Source organism: Mesitornis unicolor, unplaced genomic scaffold (assembly GCF_000695765.1).
Source record: "Mesitornis unicolor isolate BGI_N332 unplaced genomic scaffold, ASM69576v1 scaffold10511, whole genome shotgun sequence".
NCBI lineage: Eukaryota > Metazoa > Chordata > Aves > Mesitornithiformes > Mesitornithidae > Mesitornis > Mesitornis unicolor.
The window spans coordinates 997-24,536 of NW_010163109.1; the positions used below are offsets into that span (position 1 = coordinate 997).

Here is a 23,540-nt window from a genome sequence, read left to right on the forward strand (position 1 = left end):
GCTGAAGTAGGCAGACTTTTCCAGATTTCTATTTTTCCCATAAGGCCACATTCCCAATGGTGGCACCAAATGTCTTAAGAGAACCGAATGATGAATCTGAAACTTAAAAATATGTTTTTCAGAACATCTGAACTATTAAAAAGTTCTTGCAAAGGACTAATTCACGGTGAAATAATATCTATCTCAAGGGCATAAAATTCTACTTTTTTTTCCCTGGGAATGTTCATTCACATTCGTATTTAGTTGCGTTCAGAAATTCAAGGCCTGCGCTTTGGCTTAGGTTTGGTGTTTTGTTTTTAATGCTCAGCTGAATATAAATGAGAAGAAACTTTTCAGGTCTTAGTGGAGCTGTGCTAATATAAAACTCGCTGTTACCTACAAGTTTGACGAGTAGAGGTCCAGGTCTTCCCTCCAACCTCAATATGTCTTGTGTAAATACTAATTATTAAAGACCCAGAAGTGCTTAGGAGGCCGGGTCAGAATTAAGACCCGTGGTGACCAGATTTTTGGAAGAAGTTACGTGAATAGTGTGATCCTCTCTCAACATTTATGTCTTCCGATCGATTTGTGCGTGACGCTCCTTGCCTCTCTAACTAATCGCTGACATATTTTCATACAAGACCTGGTTGTTAATCAAGATATTGCTGACAAGGGAATTTTTCAGAGCTGATCCCTCGCTACTGCGAAATTCAGTGCTTGGCCCAAATAGGCGTGAAAGTCCCAAAAGAGTTTGATGGGAAGTAGAAAATAAAGCCCCATTTAGCACCCAGAAAGGAATATTACCCTGAATATTCGCCTACATCCAGAAGCATGTACGACTAACTCGGCATCAAAAAACGCGATTTGAATGTTTAGGCTAAGGAATCCTTCGTGGTTTGGATGGGTGGAGCATTTCCCGGCAGCTGTTTTGAGTCTCACCACCCCCATGGGAGACAAAAAAAGGAGACTTTTTATTGAATATGTAGTTCTGTGTCGAGTATAGCAAACATTGTCTTTGCAAGACTGATATATATTCATGAAATAATCATTAATAATCCTCAAATGATTCAGCAGTGGGTTGTGAGTGATGCTAGCATGACTCTGGTTACCGTGCAATTAAAGCCTTATTTCTCTTTGTGCCTGGGATCTTGAATGAATTTGCCCTCCAGATTGTGTTTCTAGCCCAAGCTCTGGCCTGTCCCTGTGTCGGGGTGGGTTGTGGATATCTATTTCTAATGGAATAAACTTGATGGAGTTGCAGGGCTGGAGAAGTGAAGCACGGAGCGAAATTACTGTTAAAACAGTAAAAGAAACTGCTACAAAGTCCATGCTTTACACAGTTTATACAAGTCTCAGGTTTATACAGCTGAATAAAATATGTGTTAGGTAATGGGATTTTTTAAATTATTATTATAAAAGAGGAAATTCTGTCGTTGTCTAAGAAATGGACAATACCACAAGTGATAACTAAATCTGAACGAATGTGAAAAATACCCAACGCAAATCTGTTTAAAAGACAAAACCAAAACCACATAGAGACTAAAGACCACAGAAATACAGCGCTACGGCATTTACCGTCCTGCTCGCGTTTCGGGAAGGGGGTGAGCTCTTGGTCTCTTTGCGGTCTAAAAGCAATGAATCTTAATCTAAATCACAGAAATTTCCCTTCCCGGTACAGTCATAGCTGGCACCTGGGAGTGTTTGAGGCAGTAATGAGTGATGAGTTACTTCAGCTGAGCTTCAGCACGGCTTTTTCTTGAGACAGGAGTCCAATCTGGGAGGCGTTTTCATGGGCTAAATACGGAGTTAATGGTTCTTTCATCTCGGGTGAAGTCAGTGAAGTCTGATATGCCTTTATCATTTAGTTGGAGCTGGAAGATAGGAGATGTAGTTGTGCAGCATGTGTGTTTAACAACATCCTTTGTTACTTGAAGAGAAAAAAACAACGTTGATAACCAAATGGAAAATAATCTTTTCTTTCAACTGTCATCAAACATTAAATATTTCAGCATGTGCTGAATTGGGACAAAATAAAATGGTTAAGTAGAGGGTGGAAGGAGCGTTGAGGGCTTTTTCCATGCTTCGTGAAGTTGAAGACTGAGGTTTTAGTAGCAAGGAGTGCTCGGGAGGTCTAACGCAAAGCTGGGGAGATGCCCATTGCGGAGAGCTTGGAACCAGCACCGACCAAATTTTTTCTTTTAAGCTCCATCCTTAGCTTAAAATTTGGTGTATGAACACGTATTGTGGCATTTATTGAGCCAAATGAGCAACGCTGTGCTCATACTGGATCTGGAACAAAAGAAAAGCCCAGGTTCAGAGCCATTATGATTCGAAAAGAAGAATCTTTAAACAGAAATATTTTTAGGCGGTGATTAATACCTCTTTGATTTATGACTCTCTGTGATGACTTAGTGAAAACATTATTTTGTTTCGTGATATTTACATTTTAATTGGCTTTTCGTAGTAGTTCATATCTAGTTAATTTGTCTAATTAATTATTACAGTGCTAACGTGTAATGGTTTGTTATGGTGATTTCTGAAGGTTGCTTTTTGACCGAGCAGATTCCTGCAGGAATCACTTTTCAAATTGTCATTTAATAATTTTTCCATTTTACATTTAAAAATACTTGTAGGCTTCTCTACCAATTTTCTTTTATTTCCTGGATTTTTAAAAATCTTGATTTAGTGATGCACTCAAAATCCCAAGGCTGAATTTCTAGTTCTGGACATGCTAAAGAACCAAAGGACTTTGTATGATGAGGTCAAAGTGGAAATGTTTCGTGCTTATCAAAGTACCTAAAATCGTTTGAACAACGCCTTGCGTGAACGCAGTTTTACAGGCACAAAGATGCCTTATATCATAACCTTAATTTATAATAATAATAATATTTATAAGAGGGCATAACCTGAATTTTCTCAGCTGGTTTGCATCTTTTTGGAAGTTCGCTAGTCTGTGGAGCAAGTTGCCTTTGAAGAACGCCAATAGTCGTGACTTGCTTCATTAAAATAACTATTTTTACATTGGGGTTGGGTTTTTTTGGAGGGAGAGAATGAATCAAGGTTTTCCTGTAGGTAGGTTTCTAGTATAGAATTGTTCAAAACCCGAATTACTCTTTTTCATTTCTCTCGTCTGTCTTCCGTTGTTTTATCTTAGGATGAGACTGAGAGCTGCTTATCCCAAAGTTGTTTATGTGCTGCCATTTTCCAAAATATTGGATATTTTCGCCTTAAACTGAGCGATACTTGCAACCACTGCGTCCTCAGTCAGTTTTGCCAGCCTTTTTTAGGAAACCACGGTGAGAAAGTAGATTTATTGCGTCTGAAAACAGCTCAGTTTTTATGTGTGACCTCACAACGAGATCCCTTCTGATTCTGTTCAAAAAGGCCTCGATATGGGCAGGGTTTGAATTTGCTCTGGGATATTATTTGAAATTGGGGTGTCTTAAGTGTGCGATGGCAGGAGCTGGGACTTGATGTCTCCCGTGGTCCATTAAAAACCTGTGTCCCAAAATGGATTTGTTGTCCCAAAATTAATGTGCTTGTTCATATGGCAGCAGTGTCATAGGTGCCAACTTGAACTGCAAAGCTCCGAGTGTCTCTGTGTGGAAATCCTCATTGCTGCAATATTGTTTGGGATTTTTTTTTTTCTGATTATTTGTGCAAACATGTGAAGAAAAAATAGGTCTTTTATAAAGTCCTTACGTTTATTTGGTTTAGCTTACAAAGATCAATATAATTCTGTCGTTCGGCAGCAAAAAGTAAAGGCAAAATGACAAAGGAAATGGATTAATCCTGAAAATCTATGACATGTTGCTTCTGGAGGTGTCTGTTATGTGATGTTAGGGAAGCTATCAAGTATTCCTAATATATGTCAGATAATTCAGAGATACCGATCCTAGAAGATGCAGTCACATTTACAGTGACGTCTCAGAAAATTCAGACTTTGCTGTCAGGACTGACTCCCGGCTCCTGTACTGGGATTTATTCAGCTGCAACCACACGAAAATCTGAGCTTTCTCAAAACTCTCAGCCAAATAACTACCAAACAAGCGAATTTGAGCGCTACAACTGAAGCGGATTCATCTTTAACTGCTGAAAATCGGACACTAAATTTAATATTAAAGGGCTTGGCGGTTTTTGCCTTGGTTTTTAGATGTTTCGATGTCTTTAGTAGAAAACATAGTTCAGCAATGCCAAAACATGGCATATGAGGGATAATAATGGGCCGGCTAATAATAAATATATACTCAGAGAAGAGTCTGCAATTTCCTCTGTCAGATTATATCCAGTATTAGAGGGGGTATTTCAGAAGCAAAGCCAGAGTCTGACTTTGAAAAACAGGTCTCACGTCACCTGAGCAGGGCAATTTCCATGCTAAATATTTAAAAATTTGGAACCAAGACTGAATTTTGCTGTCTGTATCTCAGTGCATTTAATAGGGAATAAAAGAAATTAATGAAAGGCAAAACTACATGAAACAAAACAGAAAATCCTGCCTCAGTGACTGCGATAAAACCTGCGGTGGAAAATAATCAGCACTGTGGTTGTGGTGAAGCTTGGATAAGCGTTGTGGAGAACTGCTGTAATAGGAGGTATTAATGAATGTGGGATTCTGCTGGGAAAATTGACACCTACACCTTGTTTTTCTAAAGCCTCATGGTTTAAAGTGTGGTTTAAATCCATCTACACGCTGTTTTAGGCTTAAACGCTGTCGATTTGTAAAGGGTTTGCACACCTCAATTTGGGTGCTGCTCGTGGAGGCTGCACAATACAAACCCAATCCCACTCAACGTGTTGAGATTACAAAATTATTAAAATGCAGGAAAAGACAGAAGTAGAAAGTAGAATTAATGTTCCCCCCAGCTCTCAGTACCAGCTGGAGTTGAGCAAGGGCAAGCATCTTTACTGGGAACACTGGGGGAAAGTATTTGGGACTGGTTTGAGCCAAGGACTTGTGTGGAGCTCCCAGTCAACTTTGCAGGCTCTGGGGAGCAGAGCAGAGCAGTAGCTAAGGAAACTTCTTGGTTTTAATTCTGTTTACTCGTGTCGAGCATGACATTTATTTTCCAGTGAAGGAGTATGGTGAGGGACAGCTCTCTGTATGGTAACGTGGCGGTGCGTCGGTGGGAGCATTGATCCACCTTCAGCAGGGATTTAATGCCCATAGGAGCTTTATGAGCCCGTTTGGATGATTGAAAGAAATCTTAAGTTGCTCCCGTGCCCTTGGTGAAAGGCTGTGGGGAAGGAAGATTTGCACACAACTGCATGGGATAGATGGCATCTGGAATTGATCTTCACATCGGGAACCGATCTCTGGCTCAGTACACTCGTTAGAGTCATTTCTTAATCCTCTGCTGGCATTTACTGGGTTAGAGAGGCTCTGCTGTTGCTCACAAGATCTTGATTTCTTAATTCTGGTGATCTATATTTCATGCTCATTCCCTTGATGTGATTCCCTGTGCAGCCCTGCTTGGAGGGCCGTTGCGCTTGCAGACCAGGAACAGAATGCTGTCGCATCAGAGGGGAAATACTGGAAGCAGTCAGAAAAACGGATGTTTTGGTTTGTTCATAGATAGAAGAAATAATAATCGCTTGTCCTTTTCATTACAGAGTGAAGCGAAATGTTTTAGATTTATTTTGGCACGTTGCAAGTTGAAGAAGTGGAATCAGATCAGAGAAAATACTCGATCTGGAATAAAACATTGAAAACGTATCTTCTGAAGGCTGAAATGAAACTTCCTAACACTTCCCTGTTTTCATATGAGATGTCTGGCAAAGCAATGCATTTACTTTCTGTATCACAAAATTTTCTTCCTTTTTTTTTCTTCTTTGATGAAAGGAAGTTACAACTGAACATTTTCGGCCCGCTTTATTTAGGAATTGCTGCAGCTGGACTGCAGAAGCCACAACACGTTAACGTGAGCTTCATTTGCTAGGAAGTCACAGTTCCTTGGAAAGTCTGGGGCCTGCTTTGTGATCGCAGCTGTATTTGTGTTAAGTCCAGACAAAACCTGTAAAATAGGAGGATTGTGAGAACAAGCTCATGGGAGCTGGGCAGGAGATGTCCTACATACACTGTATTATCTTCTGTTCTTGAGTTCCCAGCACTCTGGTTGAATCTACCTGAGCAACTTTTAGCCTTTTCTTGGGTGATGTGAAATTCCCACAGCTCCATTTTAATGGCATCTTTGAAAATATAGAGAGATTTGGTGTTAGCACCTGACTCACACAGTAAATACTTAATATTTTTCGTCTTTCTCTCATGTAACTTTTCATTTTAACTGAATTTTGGCATCTTCTTCCTCATTTCTCTTGGCCAGAACACGACTCGGAGGAACACCAGGTCTCCAGTTGCAGATATTGCAGGCAGGTGTTTGGATACCAGCACTGAGACCCATTTAAATAACTAAAGGGAAGGTATTTATTCACAAAATAATCCCTGCACTCAAACCTCGCATCCCTTTTTGAGGATGCTGAAGCTTTGATCCTGCTCTCAGCTACCTGATGAGAATGGAGGAGTTTGGCCATCAGTTGTCTGTATAAATCTCTCTCAAAAAAACCCCAAAACCAACCAAAAAACCCTAAAACCAACCAAAAAACCCCCAACCCTAATTAATTTCCTATTTTTTGACTGGTCTGTGCATACCTCTTCACAGTTGGCTCTTGTAGAGCATAAATATATATAGCTCAGTAAGAAGAAATGGCTTTTCAGGCTTTTTTTTCTTGGGGAATATCCTGGCACATTATGATGAGTGGGAACTTCCTGTATAACAAAAACTAAAATTCACTTTGTAAATGTAATGACAGAAAATTTGCAAATACGTATGTTTTGGGCTTTTTTCTGTGAGACTCAGAGCAACAACCTTACAATGACCTCAAAATGCGTTTGGATGCGCGTGTTCAGGTCTTGTGAATTCCTTACTGTGCCAGGGGTGGTTTTCGCGTGGTTTCTTGGCTGTTTTCACCAGGACTACTCATGCAAAGGGCTTGAATTGGATTTGCCCTGTAACTCGGATCATCTCACTACTCACTTTGTGGCTTTTCTTCAAAATAAGGGTGTTTTCAGTGCAGTCATCTTTAAGCACTTGGCTTATCATTTGGCTGTGGCTATTTCAATATAGTTAATGGCTAGTTTTCCTGATGTTGCAGATTTTATTTATTTTATTCTATATAACTGGGATTTCACCTTACAGAGGTTGCATTTCATCTGAATTAAATTTTAATAGCCGTATTTCCACACCTAGGATACAGCTGCCTACCTTTACACATTAAAAACGCTGTTTTGGAAGCGCAGAAGGGCTGAAGCCGTAATAAAAGCATCTCCTTTTCTTTTACAAGACAGAGAAATGTGTGTGATACGCTTGTGGCTGCTTAAATAGGGTATTCTGTGACAGATTAACCTGTCATCTTTGAAGCAAAATTAGCAGTGGTGGTACTTGGTCATGGAAAGTATCTCCTTGCATGCAGCACGGATCACGTACAGAGAATTGCATAATATTAAATGTCTTTAGGAAAGCTGACTGCTCTGGCTTGCATTTATTCATGTGGCTCAAATGGGAAAAATATGGAAAAAGTAATCTCCCCGAAATAGAAAAGTGAGTAATACAATAATTGATACAATGTAATGGTGAAGAGCCTGAAGCAAATGGGGTTGGTTTTTTTTTTTGGCCGCAAAACATTTGCGTGAGTTTGCGAATACATTTTGCTTCCCCCTTCTGTCTGTTTTGTTCAAAGCCTCCTCCTGACAGCTTTGCTAACAGTTCATTTTGTTCCTGACGGTGACTAAAACAGCGGAGGAGCTGATATTTGAAGTTTGCCGTGAGAGCAGAGGGCAGTACCAGGCAGTTTGGATCTGTGCCGGCTGCTCTTGGTCGTGCTCTTTTGATTCTCCTTTCAGCAGATTTGGGTTTAGGTTGCTGGATAGTGGTGAAATTCTCCACCAAGGGACACGAAGCCGTGCCAGAAGGGTTGGTTTCACCTTGTTGCGATAAATTACAGAGCAGTCATGAATGATGGGAAGGAGTTTGATGGAGTGGGTGAGGAGCAATTGATGGATTATTTTAGTTAAAATTACTTAGAGCCCAATCCAACTCCCACTGAAGTCAATTAAATCGCAGCTGGATCGGGGCCAAAATGAGTCAAATTCAATTATGCCTTCACTGTAAACATTTAAAAGCACATTATTATAAGGTAGTTTAGCACTTAAATGCATTTATTTTAATGTTAATTTATGAAATCCCAGACTGAGGGTATTTTATTTGTATTATCAGCCCTAACGAAGCACTTTTTCTTGCGGCTGAGCCGCAGCGACTTCTTATTTACCTCCTATATAACCCCTATAGCGCCTGTCTGTTGTGAAGAGATGTCCCAGCAATCGATGCTGTAGATTTATTTCCATTTATTTCTGTTTCCTGGCTAGCGATTGCATGAGAAGAGACAGCAAAGATCACTGAAGAGAGATCACAGAAATCCCGGTGTTGTTTCCTCTAATTGTCAGGATTTGGAGAGCTTATTTCTGTGAGTATCAGCTCAGAAACTGCTGAAACTTGAGCAGTTTAACGTGAGCTAATCTCAAAACTGTCCTGGTTCTGGTTATTCAGCTTTCTCTCAGCTGAACGAAGTACAGCATCCAAAATAGTATTGCTAAAGAAATTCTCTAAATGACAAAAGGATGGATTTATAAATATGTTCAGGTTCAATAGCGTACAGTGGAGTTTTCAGAAAGTCAGGGAGATTACCTTTTAAATTGGGATTCACAAGACAATTTCTGCATTTCTTTGGAGAAATTCAGAATTGATCCTGTTCATTCTGTCCTCCGAATTTCTCCTTACGATCCCTTTTGGAGCAGAGGCATCTCGTGCTGTTCGGAGCAGCCCGGCGCTGGCAGGTTTAGGGTTTCCTGGCTTGCGTTTATCCGATGGGATAGGCTGTCTCGGGAGGTTTTAGCACCGCATCCCGAAAAATCTGTCTAAAGCTTGAGACGCGGCGAGTACCAGGGAATAGCTGTTAAGTGGGGTCACTCCTGTCTCTAAATTCGGCCCCCCCGACAGACGATCTCCCCGTCAGCGCCAAGCGCTGAAAGCACTGGTGCAGGGTTCAGAATCGGTCTGGTTCGATTGCTGTCGGCGTGAGCAGCTGCGTTTAAAATGAAAGATGGGGCTTGATCCATGCTTTAACGGAGGGCACGGCGTCGCTTGGGCTCTGTGAAAGGTCTTTGTGGTGGATGGAGATGCTGGACATGAAAAAACGTGGGTAGAAATGAAAACCATGGATTTAACTGCGTGCACGGCCGGCACAGGAGCATCTTCAGAGCCGTTTAGGACTTGGTTTCTACTCTGACACCTCAAATTGGCAAATTATTTCCTTTTCTTTTGTTTTCATCGTCGTTTCGCCTTTTTTTTGTATCCTTTTCTGTAGTTCCTGTGACGATGAAATAGAAATTTCTGTCCTTCAGAAGGGCAAAAGTGATACCCACTCGGCAGTGTTAAGCAGGAAAAAAGAGAGAAAACCTTGATAAACATTGATATAGGACTTCTATGGCACACAAGGAAAAAATACTGCCTGTTTTCTTCCCTATCAGTAAATAAAGATGCTACCATGAAAGCAATGCGGGCAACTTGATAGCTATAGCTGATGATTTGTGGCTTTAATATGTTTGAAAAACCTGATTTCTGCGACCCATGCCTTATTTCTCACTATTAGCACGGGGGGTCATGTTACAACTTGTAAAAATGCATTAAAATCCGTTGACAGCTGTTTAAAAACCGAGCGCTGCTGTTATCTGTTCCCAGATATTGACAGCTTGGTGCAGCCCAGGTGTGATTTGTTTGACTCGTATTAATTCACCACTGCTCTAAACTTGGATGTAACCTTTCAAAAAGCAGCGCCAGCAATGATGTTTTTACCTGCTGATTGTATTTCTCTAAGTATATGCCTGCAAAACATATATATATATAAATAAAATGGGATAGCTGCTATTACTGCTTTGTTAATTCACTGAATTCAAACTTAAGTGCTCATTCCCCGTACTTGGGAATAGTTAGCGTGGCTTAAAATGTGGTGGACGCTTTTAATTTGTCTTCTCAAGATGTTTGTTTTCCCCAAAGCCAATCGTGGGTCATTTGCCTGCAGTTATTGATGCCAGCACTGGAAGTGTTTGTCCAGCCTGATGACAAAGTTAATTGAAGTGCTTGAGAAGTTATTGCCTCTGGTTTAACTGGGGCCAGTTTGCACATGGTGAGAAAATTCAAATACACACCTCGTCCAGTTCCTCTCCACAAGAATTTTCTTCATTCAGACATCTCACTTTTTACAACCATCCGTAAATAGTGAGGCTTATGCGTTTTAACCTCTCGTTTAACCCTTTGCATGCTTCAAATGTTCCTTTTCTCAGTACCCTTTGATTCACCCCCTGTCCCCACTTCTTACTGACTCCGTGAAGCCACCAGAAGTTTTGGGCGTGTAGAAAAAGAAAAGGAGTTGCATCAGACTGCAAATATACGGACGTTTTCTGCTGAGCACTCATTTCGCTGGCAGCTTGGGACCTGCCGCTGTTGGGAAAACTGAACGGGGTTGGTGATTTTGCAGAGCTCATGGAGGACTCTGCAGTGGACACTGGGTGGCTTGGCCACCTCTACTTGGCTTTATCCTTGATATGGAGCCAGTTATAAGCTCACACCTCGTCTTTCCCAAGACAGAGCTGCATTTAATACTTCGTAGGGGTTTCAACTCATTCATTACCCATCCTTTACTTGACTTTTTCCATTCTGTCCATGTCCTGCTGGGTTTTTCCACTTGTTTTTTCCCTGTTTTCCTTCCTTTTCCTTCCCCTCAGCTCTTTCTTGCCGTCTCCCCTCCACACAGGCTGCATCTGATCATGGTTGAGTTCAAGTCGAACTTTCGAACCCATGACGTCAAGTTGGTGTGGAATTAGGCAAAACCAGTTTGCCCATCCCTCGTTGTAAAAGGGTTAATCCTCTCAACTATTGAGAGACAAGGGCAGGGAATTATGAAAGGAGCCCCTGTTTTATAAGCATTTGTATTGCCAGCGCTTGAATACCCGTAATAAGTAGGTTGCTTCTGTGATTAATGACTGCGTTTTACATGCTGACGATGGATGATGTGTCTTATTGTAGAAGCCATTTATTTTTATTTGGTCTCCTCACCCAAGCAGTGCTGGAAATGAGATGTTAATGTGTTGGTGGGAGTATGTTTTATTCTCAACAATTTAATGAAAGGTGACCCACAAAGAGAAGAAAATGATTAAAATGATGCGCTTTTCTTGCCTCTTCATCACGTGTAAAGACAACTCACATGGGTTTTTGTTCCAATATGGGATTTTTCTTTTTCTTTAGAGATTCTTATTTGGTTCCCTCTGAGTTGGAAAGGAGCAGGAATTTGCTGTCAGGCTGAAACTCTATAAATTTGAAAGGAGCAAGCTATTCCAATGCCTTAAACTCAATCTGTGTTTGTTTTATTCATTTAATTTTAGTAAAGGACTAAACCGATTTGAAATCTTCAGTTATCTGGAGGCAAGTCTTGTCTCAGATTATAGGTTTCTGATTTTGCTTTCGTTTCAGTTGCACTTTTTTCCCCCGCACTGCGTCATTTTTTGGTGGAGGTGAAATGTTTGTGGTGGTCTGAATACATAGGCTAAACACCAAAGTAATACTTTATTAAATATAATTCTAAATATTTATATTATAGATATAAATAGTTGTATTAAATATATTCTATTAAACCAACTATATATCTGTATGCATCCAACGCTGCATCCCTCTAGCATCAAGATTTTAATTCCTATTTAAACCTCATAACTATTACGCCATTGCTGCCATGATCTTTGACAGAATCTCTTTCTTGCTTTAGAAGAACTTGTTTAAAGGAAAAAAAAGGTGAGAATAGTTATTTTGGTTTGAAAAACCACATGCTGCAGATGTGCCTGTTACTGGAGGAGTCCCCGTGGAAACATTGCCGGTTGCACAATACCGGGATACGTGCATTGCTTCAATATCAACATATATATTAATGGCACAGTAAGGACTTTTGTAATGGTATGACACAAAGGAGAGTTCTCAATGCCATGCTCATGCAATCTATTAATGGGAAATGTCTGCAGCGAGCTGGGAGATAGCACCTCTCACCTCTTGGCTGAGATGGCCCATTAACGCAGTGGCAGGGTTGGAAACGCTACGCTTCATGTCATCTTGGCCTGTATTAAAAACAGCGTGACCAGCAGGGCCAGGGAGGTGATCATCCCCTGTACTCGGCACTGGTGAGGCCGCACCTCGAGTGCTGTGTTCAGTTCTGGGCCCCTCACTAGAAGAAGGATGTTGAGATTCTGGAGCGTGTTCAGAGAAGAGCCACAAGGATGGGGAGGGCTCTGGAGAACAAGCCTGATGAGGAGCGGCTGAGGGAACTGGGCTTGTTTAGCCTGGAGAAGAGAAGGCTGAGGGGAGACCTCATCACCACCTCCAACTGCCTCAAGGGAGCTTGTAGAGAGGTGGGTGCTGGGCTCTTCTCACAGGTGATGGGGGATAGAACAAGGGGAAACGGCACCAAGCTGTGCCAAGGGAGGTTCAGGTTAGAGATAAGGAGGAAGTTCTTTACTGAGAGGGTCGTCAGAAGCTGGAACAGGCTGCCCAGGGAGGTGGTGGAGTCACCATCCCTGGATGTGTTTAAAGAGCGGGTAGATGAGGTACTTAGGGATATGGTTTAGGGGGTAGACAGGAACGGTTGGACACGATGATCTCAGAGGGCTTTTCCAACCGAGCCATTCTGTGATTCTGTGATTCTGTGATGTCCTCTTTCCCCAAAATCCACACAGAACCTTGTTCTTTTGGTCCTTTATGGGTGAAAGTAAATAAAGTTGGTGGGAATGAGACAATATTCATCGGCCTGGAGTTGTTCCTAACACTAGCAGGGACGCTGCACCCACACATGCGTGGAATGAAGAAAGGGCTGCATTGTTTCTCGTATATTGACTTTTGCGGCTGGTATTTAAATGAGATTACGGAGTCACAGACGGACCTGGGGAACACGGCGATGCTGCATTCCTGAGTGACGGGTGCTGTGGGAGAACTGGAGGTAAATAGGTGTGCTGATGGAAACCAGAGATGGGCGATAACCAGAGCTCCCCAAACCTTGGGCTGAGGGAAGGTCTCCCATCTGGACCCCTAAATCAGAGTCTTTCTAGGGGCGTGTTTGTAGTTCTAGGTTGGAGCTGTCAGAAGCAGGTGTCCTTCTAGCATTTCTGTCCATAATAGCATTAATTTACAGATATAGCAGAATTTGAGTACTGTAGAAACCTAATTCAACCCCTTATCATTAATTAGGGCCTATCTCCACCCTAAGTCTAATCTGTGTTTGTCTGGAGATGTGAAAACAGCGTCTGCTTGGCCGGCTTCCTATCGGAACAGAAGAAAACCCATCACACTGATGTCTGACATGAGCAAGGACTCATAATCCTTGGAGACTGGGACAGCCAGAGCTCACCAACTGGAATTTCTGGCTTTTTCCTCCACCAGTGCTGTGGTACAGGCAACCCGGTAGCTGAGAAATCCTTATCATCGCTTTGCTGGCATGGAAGTGGCTGCGTGCCTCCAGACAGCTTTGAAACTCTAAGGCTGATGTTTTTCTCATGGAACTGCTTATTCTGGGTGCGTCCAGTTTGAGACATTTCGAGACATTTTTCAGCTTGCTTTTTGAGCTGAGATGAATTTCAATAGTGTAGGATGGACTGAGCTGTTGTTTAGACTCCTCTAGGTCCTTCTCCACTGAGAAATTGGCTATGCTGCTTGTTGCTTGCCTCAGTTTCCCCACCACAGACCAACCCCATAGCTGCTTTTTCTTCTCTGCTTGTGTTTTCACACCCCACAGTGAAAATCCGTGTGTAATGCTGCAGTCTGACACGCTCTTTCCATGATGCCTGCAGTAGCGAATGCAGCTTTCCTTGTCCTCGCTAAGGGTGATTAAGTGCAGATGCTGAAATAAGAGGAATATTGATTTGCCTGGAGATTGGGACTGTGGCTGCTGTGTGGATCTCACCTCCCCATGCCCATTTTGGATGGTCATGGCTGCAGCGATGAAGACTGAGGGTTCTTGCAACACCTTCAGCTCATGACTAATTTCTGCAATATAGACAGCCCTGCTGAAGTCAAGGGAGCTGCTTTGGGCTTGGAGTTCTGATTTTTACCCATGGTGCAGACTGCAAGGTTTCTATAAACTGAGAGTTCAGCTGTATTTTTTTTATCCCCATCCAAAAAGTGAAAGCTGAGCTGTCCTTGATTAATTCTGTTTGGTTTAAGATTCAATCCATGGGTGTGCTGGTATTTGATGTGGGGGGAATAAAAATAACCATGTCCTGTGCCGGTGGGAGCTATGACATAGTCTTTTGTCAGCTTATTCAACCAAAAAATGAAGTTTGGAGGAAATTGTTATTCCAAGGCGCTCTAGATTCTGAAAATAAGGTTTCAGCTTCCTGGAATAATACTGTGACGTGCATTATGCTTAGCTTTATTCCCTGTATAGGTCTCTCTGCCTTACCCCAGGCACAGGAGCTGGGTTAAGATCGCTGATCTAATTGGCAAACACAAGAGGTAGACAGGCTGTGAACAAAACCTGCTCGTGTATCGCTTGCATCCTTCTAAATTGCATTGTTTGTGCAGCTGTTCAGCCAAATCGTCCACGGGGTTTATTTTTGTCCATAGAGGAAACAGAGATGAGTTTTCTCTCTGTTAGGGCAGATGCAAGATCAAAGAATTATATATGCAGTTCGGGGAGACCAACCTCTCTGCTAAATGTGTCCTGATGGGGGCAAGTTTATTAATAAAGCAACCCTTGAGATGATAAACCACGATTCTAAGAGGCAAAGGCTTTGCCAAGATGTGACAGGTCTCTTTCAGGTTAACACTGGTGCTCGCTGAAGTCCCCCTTTCATTGCAGCGTGGAGGAGGAGAGGGGGGTGTCTGTGCGTTTTAAACACTGATCTTCTCTTCTCCTGAGAAGAAAAAAAGCATTTTCCAAAGGATCTGTGGGGCAAAATTTACCCAGTCTGGTGTTTCGAAACAATTGAACTCTCTTTTCTTCCCGTGTGTCACTCAGCAGAGCGTTTGAGAGGCTTGAAGCAGGAAGAGGTGGTGATGTTTATGGCAAGCTTTTTGCTGGAGCTCACACAAGGGTGGGCTTGAGAAACCTGAAGAGTGCTTTTGTGTGCGCGGGTAGTCAGCTGTCCAAGGCTGGTGTTTGCTCATGGATGTTGTGACAATAATTAACAAAGCAGGAAGTCAAGGCCTGATTGATTTATGCATGCACGGCATTATGCGTTTGGACTTGGACAGACACTGTGAAATCCTGAGCGAAGATTTATTTATCGAATGTGTAAGGATATAAGAATGGTCATAATGTGTCAGTCCAAAGTCCATATAGACTTGTGTCTTGGCCGGTGGCCAGTGAGAGATGCTTAGGGAGCAATATAAAGAACAGAATGTGACTTATCTGTCCATTAAAGTGTACCCTCTCAGCTCTGATGATCTGTTTCTAGCTCTGAGTCCAAATCTTTCTCCATGACCGGTGACACCATCTGGACAGAGGGCTGGATTTGGCCTCCTACATTTCTCCCCCGTGTCCCAAATGTCCAGTCATCTGGCTGTCATCAGCAAAGCAGAAACTTGCTGCAACTTAAGCTCAGACACCCTGAGAGTTGTTGTTTTGGTGCAGTGTTTCTCCTCAACCCCCGATAGAGGAGGCCTTTGTAAATCCATTCCTTCAAGCTATTTCTTTCTGTAATCTTTTGGTTACTTTGCTTGTTAAATCTGGGTCCAGCGGGTGATGAGCTCCAGAGTCGAGCCTTATCCTCAAGACACTTGCCTGAAGTATTTTAACGTGCCTTAGTTCAAAAGAAAGAGCTTCAAATTGACCTTGGCTTAATGGAGCCAAAGTGTCCCTCGATACAGCTGTGGTAGATGAGCTGGTGGCTTGTGTCCCAGTGACGTCCCTGTGCAGTCATTTGTGGGGATGTGCTGGTGTTTATTTCTGTGGGACTGGTGCGGCCTGGTCTTAAAACTCCCTCAGAGGCCAAGCAGAAAGGGCCTGGAATGGAGGTTTCTGTCCAAACCCACCCTGCATTTGGAGCCGTTTCCAATCGTGATGGCCTTGGGCCCATGTATCCTAATAGGGCTGATCTGGGGTCAGAGCACCTCCTGTCCCACTGAGGAGGCTTTAAAGGGATCATCTGCTGAAAATGAGGAATCCCAGACAGAATTGCTTTTCTGTAGCCTCAGTCAACAAGCAGGACCTCTCTGAGCCATGGATTGGAGTCAAGGGGACTCCCTTCCAAAAGGCAGGTTGTGGTTCACATACGTGAGGCAGAATAAATCAAAATAAAGAAGCGGTGCGTGTTTTTCTGATTCATTCTCCACTGATTAAGCCAGAGTGCTATTACATTTGCTACAAAGGATTTCTTGAGTGCCAGCCAAATAGACTCTTGAATGCTTATTTTTATTTTTTTAAATCTTCTTTTATATATAAATTTCCCTCTTCGGTGAGGATCTGACAAGGTCCTGGCACACTCCCCTGGAAGAAAAGGGAGTGCAAGGAGAACAAACCATAGACCCAGGATCACAGCACAACCAGGCGTTTCAGCTCCAGGGTCAACACTCCTTCCTAGCTCCTTTCCCACCAGGATGGCCCTCAAAGCCAGTTATTATAATGGTTGTCACCCACCCTGATGCCGTCCTTCAGGGATCTGGCATCCCTGGAGATGTTGATGCTGTAGGTGAATTTTTGGATTGTGTTTATAAGAGGATAATTGCCCACATCCAGTCCTGTCTGAGGCAGGATATAATACATCTGCCTGTGGCAGTGAGACAAGTTCTCATTCAGGGAGGCTCTCAGTCTCATAATTTGTTCAAGGCCAATTACTTACCGTGTGTACGGTGCCTTCAACATGTAAAAAAAGCACAATATAAATATCAAATGTCATTATTAAGTAAGGATTAATTATCTTTCTGGTTAGTTCTTGCAAAGGCCTGCGGCATGCATGCCTCTGATGCATTCAAACTCATTAATTACTGTTATTATGTAAAAGTTTTATACTAAAACATTATGTTGATAAATTGCTAATGGGAACGGGCTTGAAATGGAAAACCTGGATCTCGCTTGGAGCTCCAAGTGCTGAGGAAATGTCACTTATGGCTTTGGAACTGGGCTAAAAAACCAAACCAAAACCAAGCAAAAAATAGTAAAAAAACCAAACCAACAAACTAAAAGAGTAAAATCTCTTCCCCAAAAACTCCCAGTTAAGTAGGTGGCCAAACTCTTAGATGCTGGGATGCTGGAGAAGATGAGTGACAATAGAGAACATTATCAAGCATCACCAGTTCCAGAATTCCTATTTAATTTGTAATAGCCACAGAAGGATCTGATTATAGAGCTGAGATACGGCACTTTTGAAGGGCTGAGGATCCAGGTTTTCCAGCTATTTCAATATTCAAAGAGGGCAGGCTCCGTAGGGTTGTCTTACAGTGAGACTGGAAGGAATGGGAAGAGAACCAGTGTCTGAACTGGTTGATGCAAAGGATTCCTGACAAATTCCCTGTCACAGCTCTCTGGCCCAGCTGTATTTGACAGGGATGCTAAAAACATTTAAGTCCATACTTAGGTCCCACTTCTGGGCTTGAGGCTCAATTGAGTTGTGCAGGGAATGGCTTCAGGAAGGGTTTGTGGCTGTGACTGTGACTGGATCTTGGGCTACTTGCAAGGAGGCTGGGAGACCTGGTTATTTCCCTTGCGCCCTCCCCTAAGCACTTGTTTCTAAGGGGAAATTAGGGTATATGCACAGTCCGTTGCTGTTCTCTTTCCTTTCACCTTTACATCCTTATCAGGGTGCTGGTGGTAAAATCCAGCCATGGGAATGGCATGGCTGGCAAATCTCAGTTGTTGGGGATCTGTGGTGAAAAAGCAGATGTAATACCCTCCCTGTGCGTGGTTCAACTTATTCTTAAATTTTCCTTGCTTCTTTGGCCTTCATTGCTTCACCCAGGACTTACTTCTTCCTTTCAGTAGACTGCCTGCTCCTTCGGCAAAATGAAGCTGTTTCCTAAATGATCTCAACTCCTCCTTGGTTCCCTTTTGTTTTGACACTCAGGAGACGGCAGATTTATAGACCTTCCTGAGTCGTAAGTTCATTTTCTTTTATTATTTACCTTTCACTGCAGCCCATTCTGAGTGAGATTTCATTCTGCCTCCGAGCAGGGCTGACCTGCCAAGAAGAGCTGATCCATAAATCTTTCCTTCCTTTTTCTTTCTTTCCAAAACAGAATTAGCTGAGTTTGCCTAGGAGGGAAACTGTTCTGCCATTGCCGGCAGTCAAACAGTGCAATTAATTAGTGCTTTCCCTTTTCTTTTCCCTCTAGTCTGTGTCTGCCAGGGTTGAAAGTAAGCCAGGGTGGAGGAGGAGAAGGAGGGGAAAGAAGGAAAAAAAGAGTTGATGGAAGAATGTATTTTTAATTAAAACTTTTGCAATGAGATCTGATGCAGTGGTGGTGCACCCCTTGCATCATAGCTCATGGTTGTGAGAAGTTCAATCAAAATGTCCCAGTGGATGAGTACGTCCTTCTTCTTGGTGCTACTGCTGAAAAGTCAAGAAAGCGAAGAAAATCACATCTTTGGATGTGATATATTAAATTGTGATGCAATCTAGGGCAAGTATTTTATGAGGAATTAGGAAAAGGGAGTCCAGGGTTCTTCTAAAACCAATTCATTTCAGGGTGGCGTGGTCAGTGCATTGTCCAAGGGACCGCTCTGTTATTCACTAAGCAGTGGCTGCCCCCATGGCCTGGTTTAAATAGCAAAGCGAAATGTTCTCGGATCCTTAGAAAACACTCTGCAGATCCAATGTCCTCTTTATTTTTAGCTCTTGGTTCGTTTTAGCAACTGAGTGGCCAGATGTTAGCTTTATGGAGATGGACAGAAATAAGAGCTTTCTTGCTGCTTGAAATGGAGACTGTTCAAATGCTTAAAAAATAACTGCAGGAAACCTTCTGTTGCTTGAGCACCACTCCCTCAGTTGTGCATGGTATGAAGAATGGATTACACTAATACTGCCCAAGTATTTGAGAAGTATGCAGCAGCAAAGTAAGCCCGAGACTACCCTAGACTTTGGGATGATTAAGACTATTTTAATAGATAAAACTGAGACTTTTCTGTGTAAAATCACATAGTAAGAGGCCGCAGTCCCTATGAAGAGCACTGAGTCCTAAACCTCTGGTGGCTTCACCACAGGACTGTGCTGCCTCTTGGTTGTTTTAGATGGAAACAGGAAAACACTTGGGGTTTGTTGCTCGGGTAGCAAACTTAATTCCTCATTTTCTGCCTTACGTGGGCTGCTTTTTGGTTTTCAAGTGCAAAACGCCGGTGGCTGAGGATTAGAAAAGGTGCTTATGCAATGCAGGAAAGTATGTGTTCAGCTGAAGCTGAAAGGCAGGTACGGAAAGGAAGAGCACTTCATTTCCATTCCTTCCCATTTTGAGAGACAGAGCATGTCACAACAGTGCTGAACAGACAAGAGCTGCTTGCCAGCATTTAATTTGTTGAAGATTAAAAAATTATTCCATTCTTACAATACCATGTCAGTCTGGAAATACCTTTGAACTCCGGGGGATGTGAAATTTAGATGTAGCCTCAGATTTCGTCGTGTTTGGAAGCCAAAGCTTTATCAGGATGAGAACTGTACGGATGGTTTGAGGGGAGTCATGTTAATAATGTACCCAGAGACAACGGACTGGCTCAGCTTCAGCTGCCTCTGAACTTTGGGATAACCAGACCCAGAACAGGACACTGAGCTGCTTTGCCATTTTTCTTTGCGATTAGGGAGCTGGATAAGCTGGGAGAGTTTCTGGTTTACTCTATAAGCATTGCCCTCTTTCTGGCCAGCAACTTTCCCCCTAGAAAATACCTGCAGCCTTGAACCCCACGTCTTTCTCTAAATGCTGTCCTTTCTCCATGCCCTAAAACCATCCTGTGTCCTCATCAGGCTGCGGGCAGAAAGCTGAGAAGTCTTGTGTGTGGCTGGGCTGAACATCAGCAGATGCTTGCTTTATTTACGACGGTTTCTAAAAGCACTGTCGCAACTGTTGGTGTCAAACCTTAAGCGAAGGCTTCTCTTACGGTCACAAATATAAACAAATATAAGTCACTGGGTGTCAACAGAGCAGATCTGTTCACCACCTGGAGCATGAAGCAGCTCGGCAGTTGCGAACCACTACTTGCACAGAAGCAGAGCAGCGGTTTCAGAAGCGCCGTGAGTAAATCAGCGTCCTGACGTGAGCACCAAAAATAAGTGCGTGCTGAGCTTTTCTGAGCGCTTGGCCCGGTCACAGCTGCTGGCTGTTGAATGTTTTGGAAAGCGTATCCCCTCATTCAGGTGCTCAACACTTGAAAACCTGGACCCGAACAACTCCGCTGTCATCTGCGTCTCTAATAGCCCACCACTGGTTTACCCTGCAAAAATAGCCCAGTACTTGCTGCTGATCCTGGAAGGACGAAGGCAGTTCTTTCATTCCTGATTATTAGAAAAAGGGCCTGAAAAGACTTCCCTCTGTTTGATGGAGACAGATCTTAAGCTCTGAGACCACTGTAGTTAAGCCTCCCCCTACCCCGAGCAGTCCCATGTTCTGCTACGATGCCATAGGGGAAAGCAAATATCCCTGATTGCTCTGGTATCAAATACCCTTTGGTGCCCTCCCTTGAAGTGAGTCCCTTGTAAAAATCCTTTTGTCCAGAGGTTTCAGTCACTTGGAGCCTTGCAGGGATTTCTGAGCTCTGGTGATTTACTACGCCATAGTAATCTTGTAGTTTACGGAGAGCCTGCTGGATATATACGGGGTACACAGGTAAAAGTATCAGCTAACCCATGATCTGATGCCAAAACCACAGGATTGGGGTTTCAGGTTATCAGATAATGCTCAGAGGCAGCCGGAGCTCTGGGATGGGCAGGTTAAAAGCAGGACCCCCTCACAGCAGGATGAGGGGATATAATAGGACTGGATCCACCAATTTTTGGAGCAGGTTGGAAGGGCTGGGTCCCAGATCTGCTGCCAGATGAAGGCCATCAACACACCTCGCCCAGGAACATCTCTTATGGTAAAGGTGGCTTCAGGGTTCCTGCATAGGACTCTTGCAATGGAGATGGCCTTCAAGAAGGGAAGAGGGGCTGATTCTTTTTGGCAAATTTGGCTGAAGCAAGGGAAGTCATCTGTCCCACTGGTTGGCATGGCTTTTGCTGTGGTGGGTACCAGTACTATGGGAGCAGGATCTGTTTTACCTTCTGTGTAGCTGCCTGGTGTCAGTGGGTGACATATCAGTGGGTAAATATCAGTGAGGGCAGAATTTTAGTAGTGCAAAGCAAAGGACAGTGTGCTCTGTCCTAATTTGTGGTCTTTGAACAGCCACTGGGGTTGTAAACCGAGGCAGAATTTCTGTCGGGTTACTTGGTGCTGCTACAGATCAGCTGAAAATAATCCACTGGAAGAAAAGCTAAAGGTTGGCTCAGCAATTCTGATCTCATCTCTCAAGTACTTCCTTGGTGGCTTAAGTGGAATAATGTGAACTTAATGAAAATATTTTGATTTTTAGAGTTGCAGAGATGTGAAGGAGAACGCAAGGGTTAAGTCCCAGTCTGTTGAAGTCCCAGTCTGTAGTCCCAATCTTCCTTACATCCCAGTCTGTTGGGATTTACGGTGAGTTGGCAGTAGTTTTCCAAGCCTGCTTTGTAAGCAGCTGGATTTTGCACAGCTTGCAGTGGTTGTGGAGAGAAGCGATGATCAACAAGGTACGCGATTCTTTGGTGTACCCTGCACACTGCAGCCTATCTGGGACCTGATTTATGGGATCACAGCCCCTCACGAGGAGGAGGAGGGTAAGGAATATGGGTCACCAGCAGGCCAGGCTGGCAACTCCTTTCTTCCACTGTAACAAGTTACTCACTGCAATAGACTCATTGAGGTCTACAGGTCATTATTTTTTATTAGCTGTGATTCATATTAAGAGTTTCACAGTCAGGCCTGCTGGTGTAATATGTTCCTTTCCGCAGCACCATTTATCTAAAGATCTCAGCATACTTTATGTACATTCAACTTTAATCCGTGTTTAACCACCAATGAAGGAGGTAGGGAGGATTGTTTCCATTTGGCAAATGAGGTAAACTAAGGCATGGAGCAAGAAGGTGACTTGCCCAAGACTCTGCAGGTTGGTTGCAAAGCTGTAGGGAGTGCATCTTGCAACGTGTGTACATTTCCCATACATAGACCTATTTCCCTGCCTGAATTTTAAAATAACATTTGATTTCCTGGGGCTAAGGCTGAGCAGAAATCTGTCTGTAGCTGTAAATTCAGGAGGTCTGATGTGAATCAGGACTTCCTCTATGTTTAGATTTGTCATCCCAGCACGGCCCTGACCTGAAAGTGTTGCAGCAAATCTGCTGGTTTGTTTTTAGGGCTGGTATCAACTGGCTGGGATAAGATGTAGAGTTAAGAGTTGGTGAAGAACTCTGCTTCCCGTCTGTGCATCCTCATCTGCCTGTGTTGTCAACGGGGTCAGTATGGAGAGCAGAGAATGAAAGTGGGATTTGTCTGACCCTGGAGGATGAGTTGAATTGTGACTTGATCTCCGTTGTCTGTAAAGGGAGATAAGGTGTCTGTCTCAAGTGAACCCTGTCCTCGTATTCTGTAGAGAAGCAGAGATGCATGGATGGGGACAGATTGCACTGTCTGCTGAGTTTAATCCCTTGTGGTAATTAGATCACTTCAGTGGTGTGTGTTATAATGGCTCCTAAATAAAAAACAAAACCAAAATACCCAAAACTGAACTGTGCTTTATCCACCTCTGCTTCCTTCCCTCCAGGGTCCCCTTCTCTGCGGGCATATCCCCTCATCTCCGTCATCACCAGGCAGCCCTCCGTGGTCCCGCACCTCGTCCCAGCTGCCACCAGCTCCCGCGTGCTGCCAGCCCAGACCTCCTTGGGGACCGCCAGCTCGGAGGCGCCTGCCAGCGAGACCCACGGCAGCAGCGAGTCGGAGGCAGAGCAGCCCACGCCTCGGTTGAAAAAGCCGCGCCGGAGTAGGACCATCTTCACGGAGCTCCAGCTGATGGGCTTGGAGAAGAAATTCCAGAAGCAGAAGTATCTCTCTACCCCTGACAGGTAGGTCAGTCTCTTATGCTACCAAAAAGGGCTGCTCCACTGTTCCTCTACTGAACGCTGCCGTCTAGCTCTGCAGAGATGCCTCTGCTGTTGGCCAAGGACATGGGCAGATGACCAGATTCAATTTCAAGGCTAACTTTTCCTAGGATCAAAGGTGACACGTGTAGATGGTATCAATGGAAATGCCACATGGTGATATATACGTGCTTGCTAGCAGGCTCAGAGATAGGCAAGGTGGGGAGCAGAAGGATGTCCGCCTTTCCCATTCCAGCTGCACACTTGGAAGAAGGTGGAGCCTGTCTCCTCCTGGGCTCTGGTGGCGGATCGCTGTGTCTCCATGGCATGAGAGGTTGGCTGTAGCTTC

The 23,540-nt window shown here is 43.5% G+C and overlaps 1 protein-coding gene across 1 annotated transcript in view; it reads left to right on the plus strand.

Annotated features, from left to right (window-relative positions):
• The window catches only part of BARX2 (BARX homeobox 2), a gene marked incomplete at its 3' end in the record, with an annotated part of 27,908 nt that overhangs the window by 989 nt on the left and 3,379 nt on the right, over positions 1 to 23,540 (plus strand). The window contains exon 2 of the mRNA XM_010193824.1: positions 22,879 to 23,176. Coding sequence (XP_010192126.1) covers positions 22,879 to 23,176 — 298 coding nt within the window. The remainder of the gene's footprint in view (positions 1 to 22,878; positions 23,177 to 23,540) is intronic.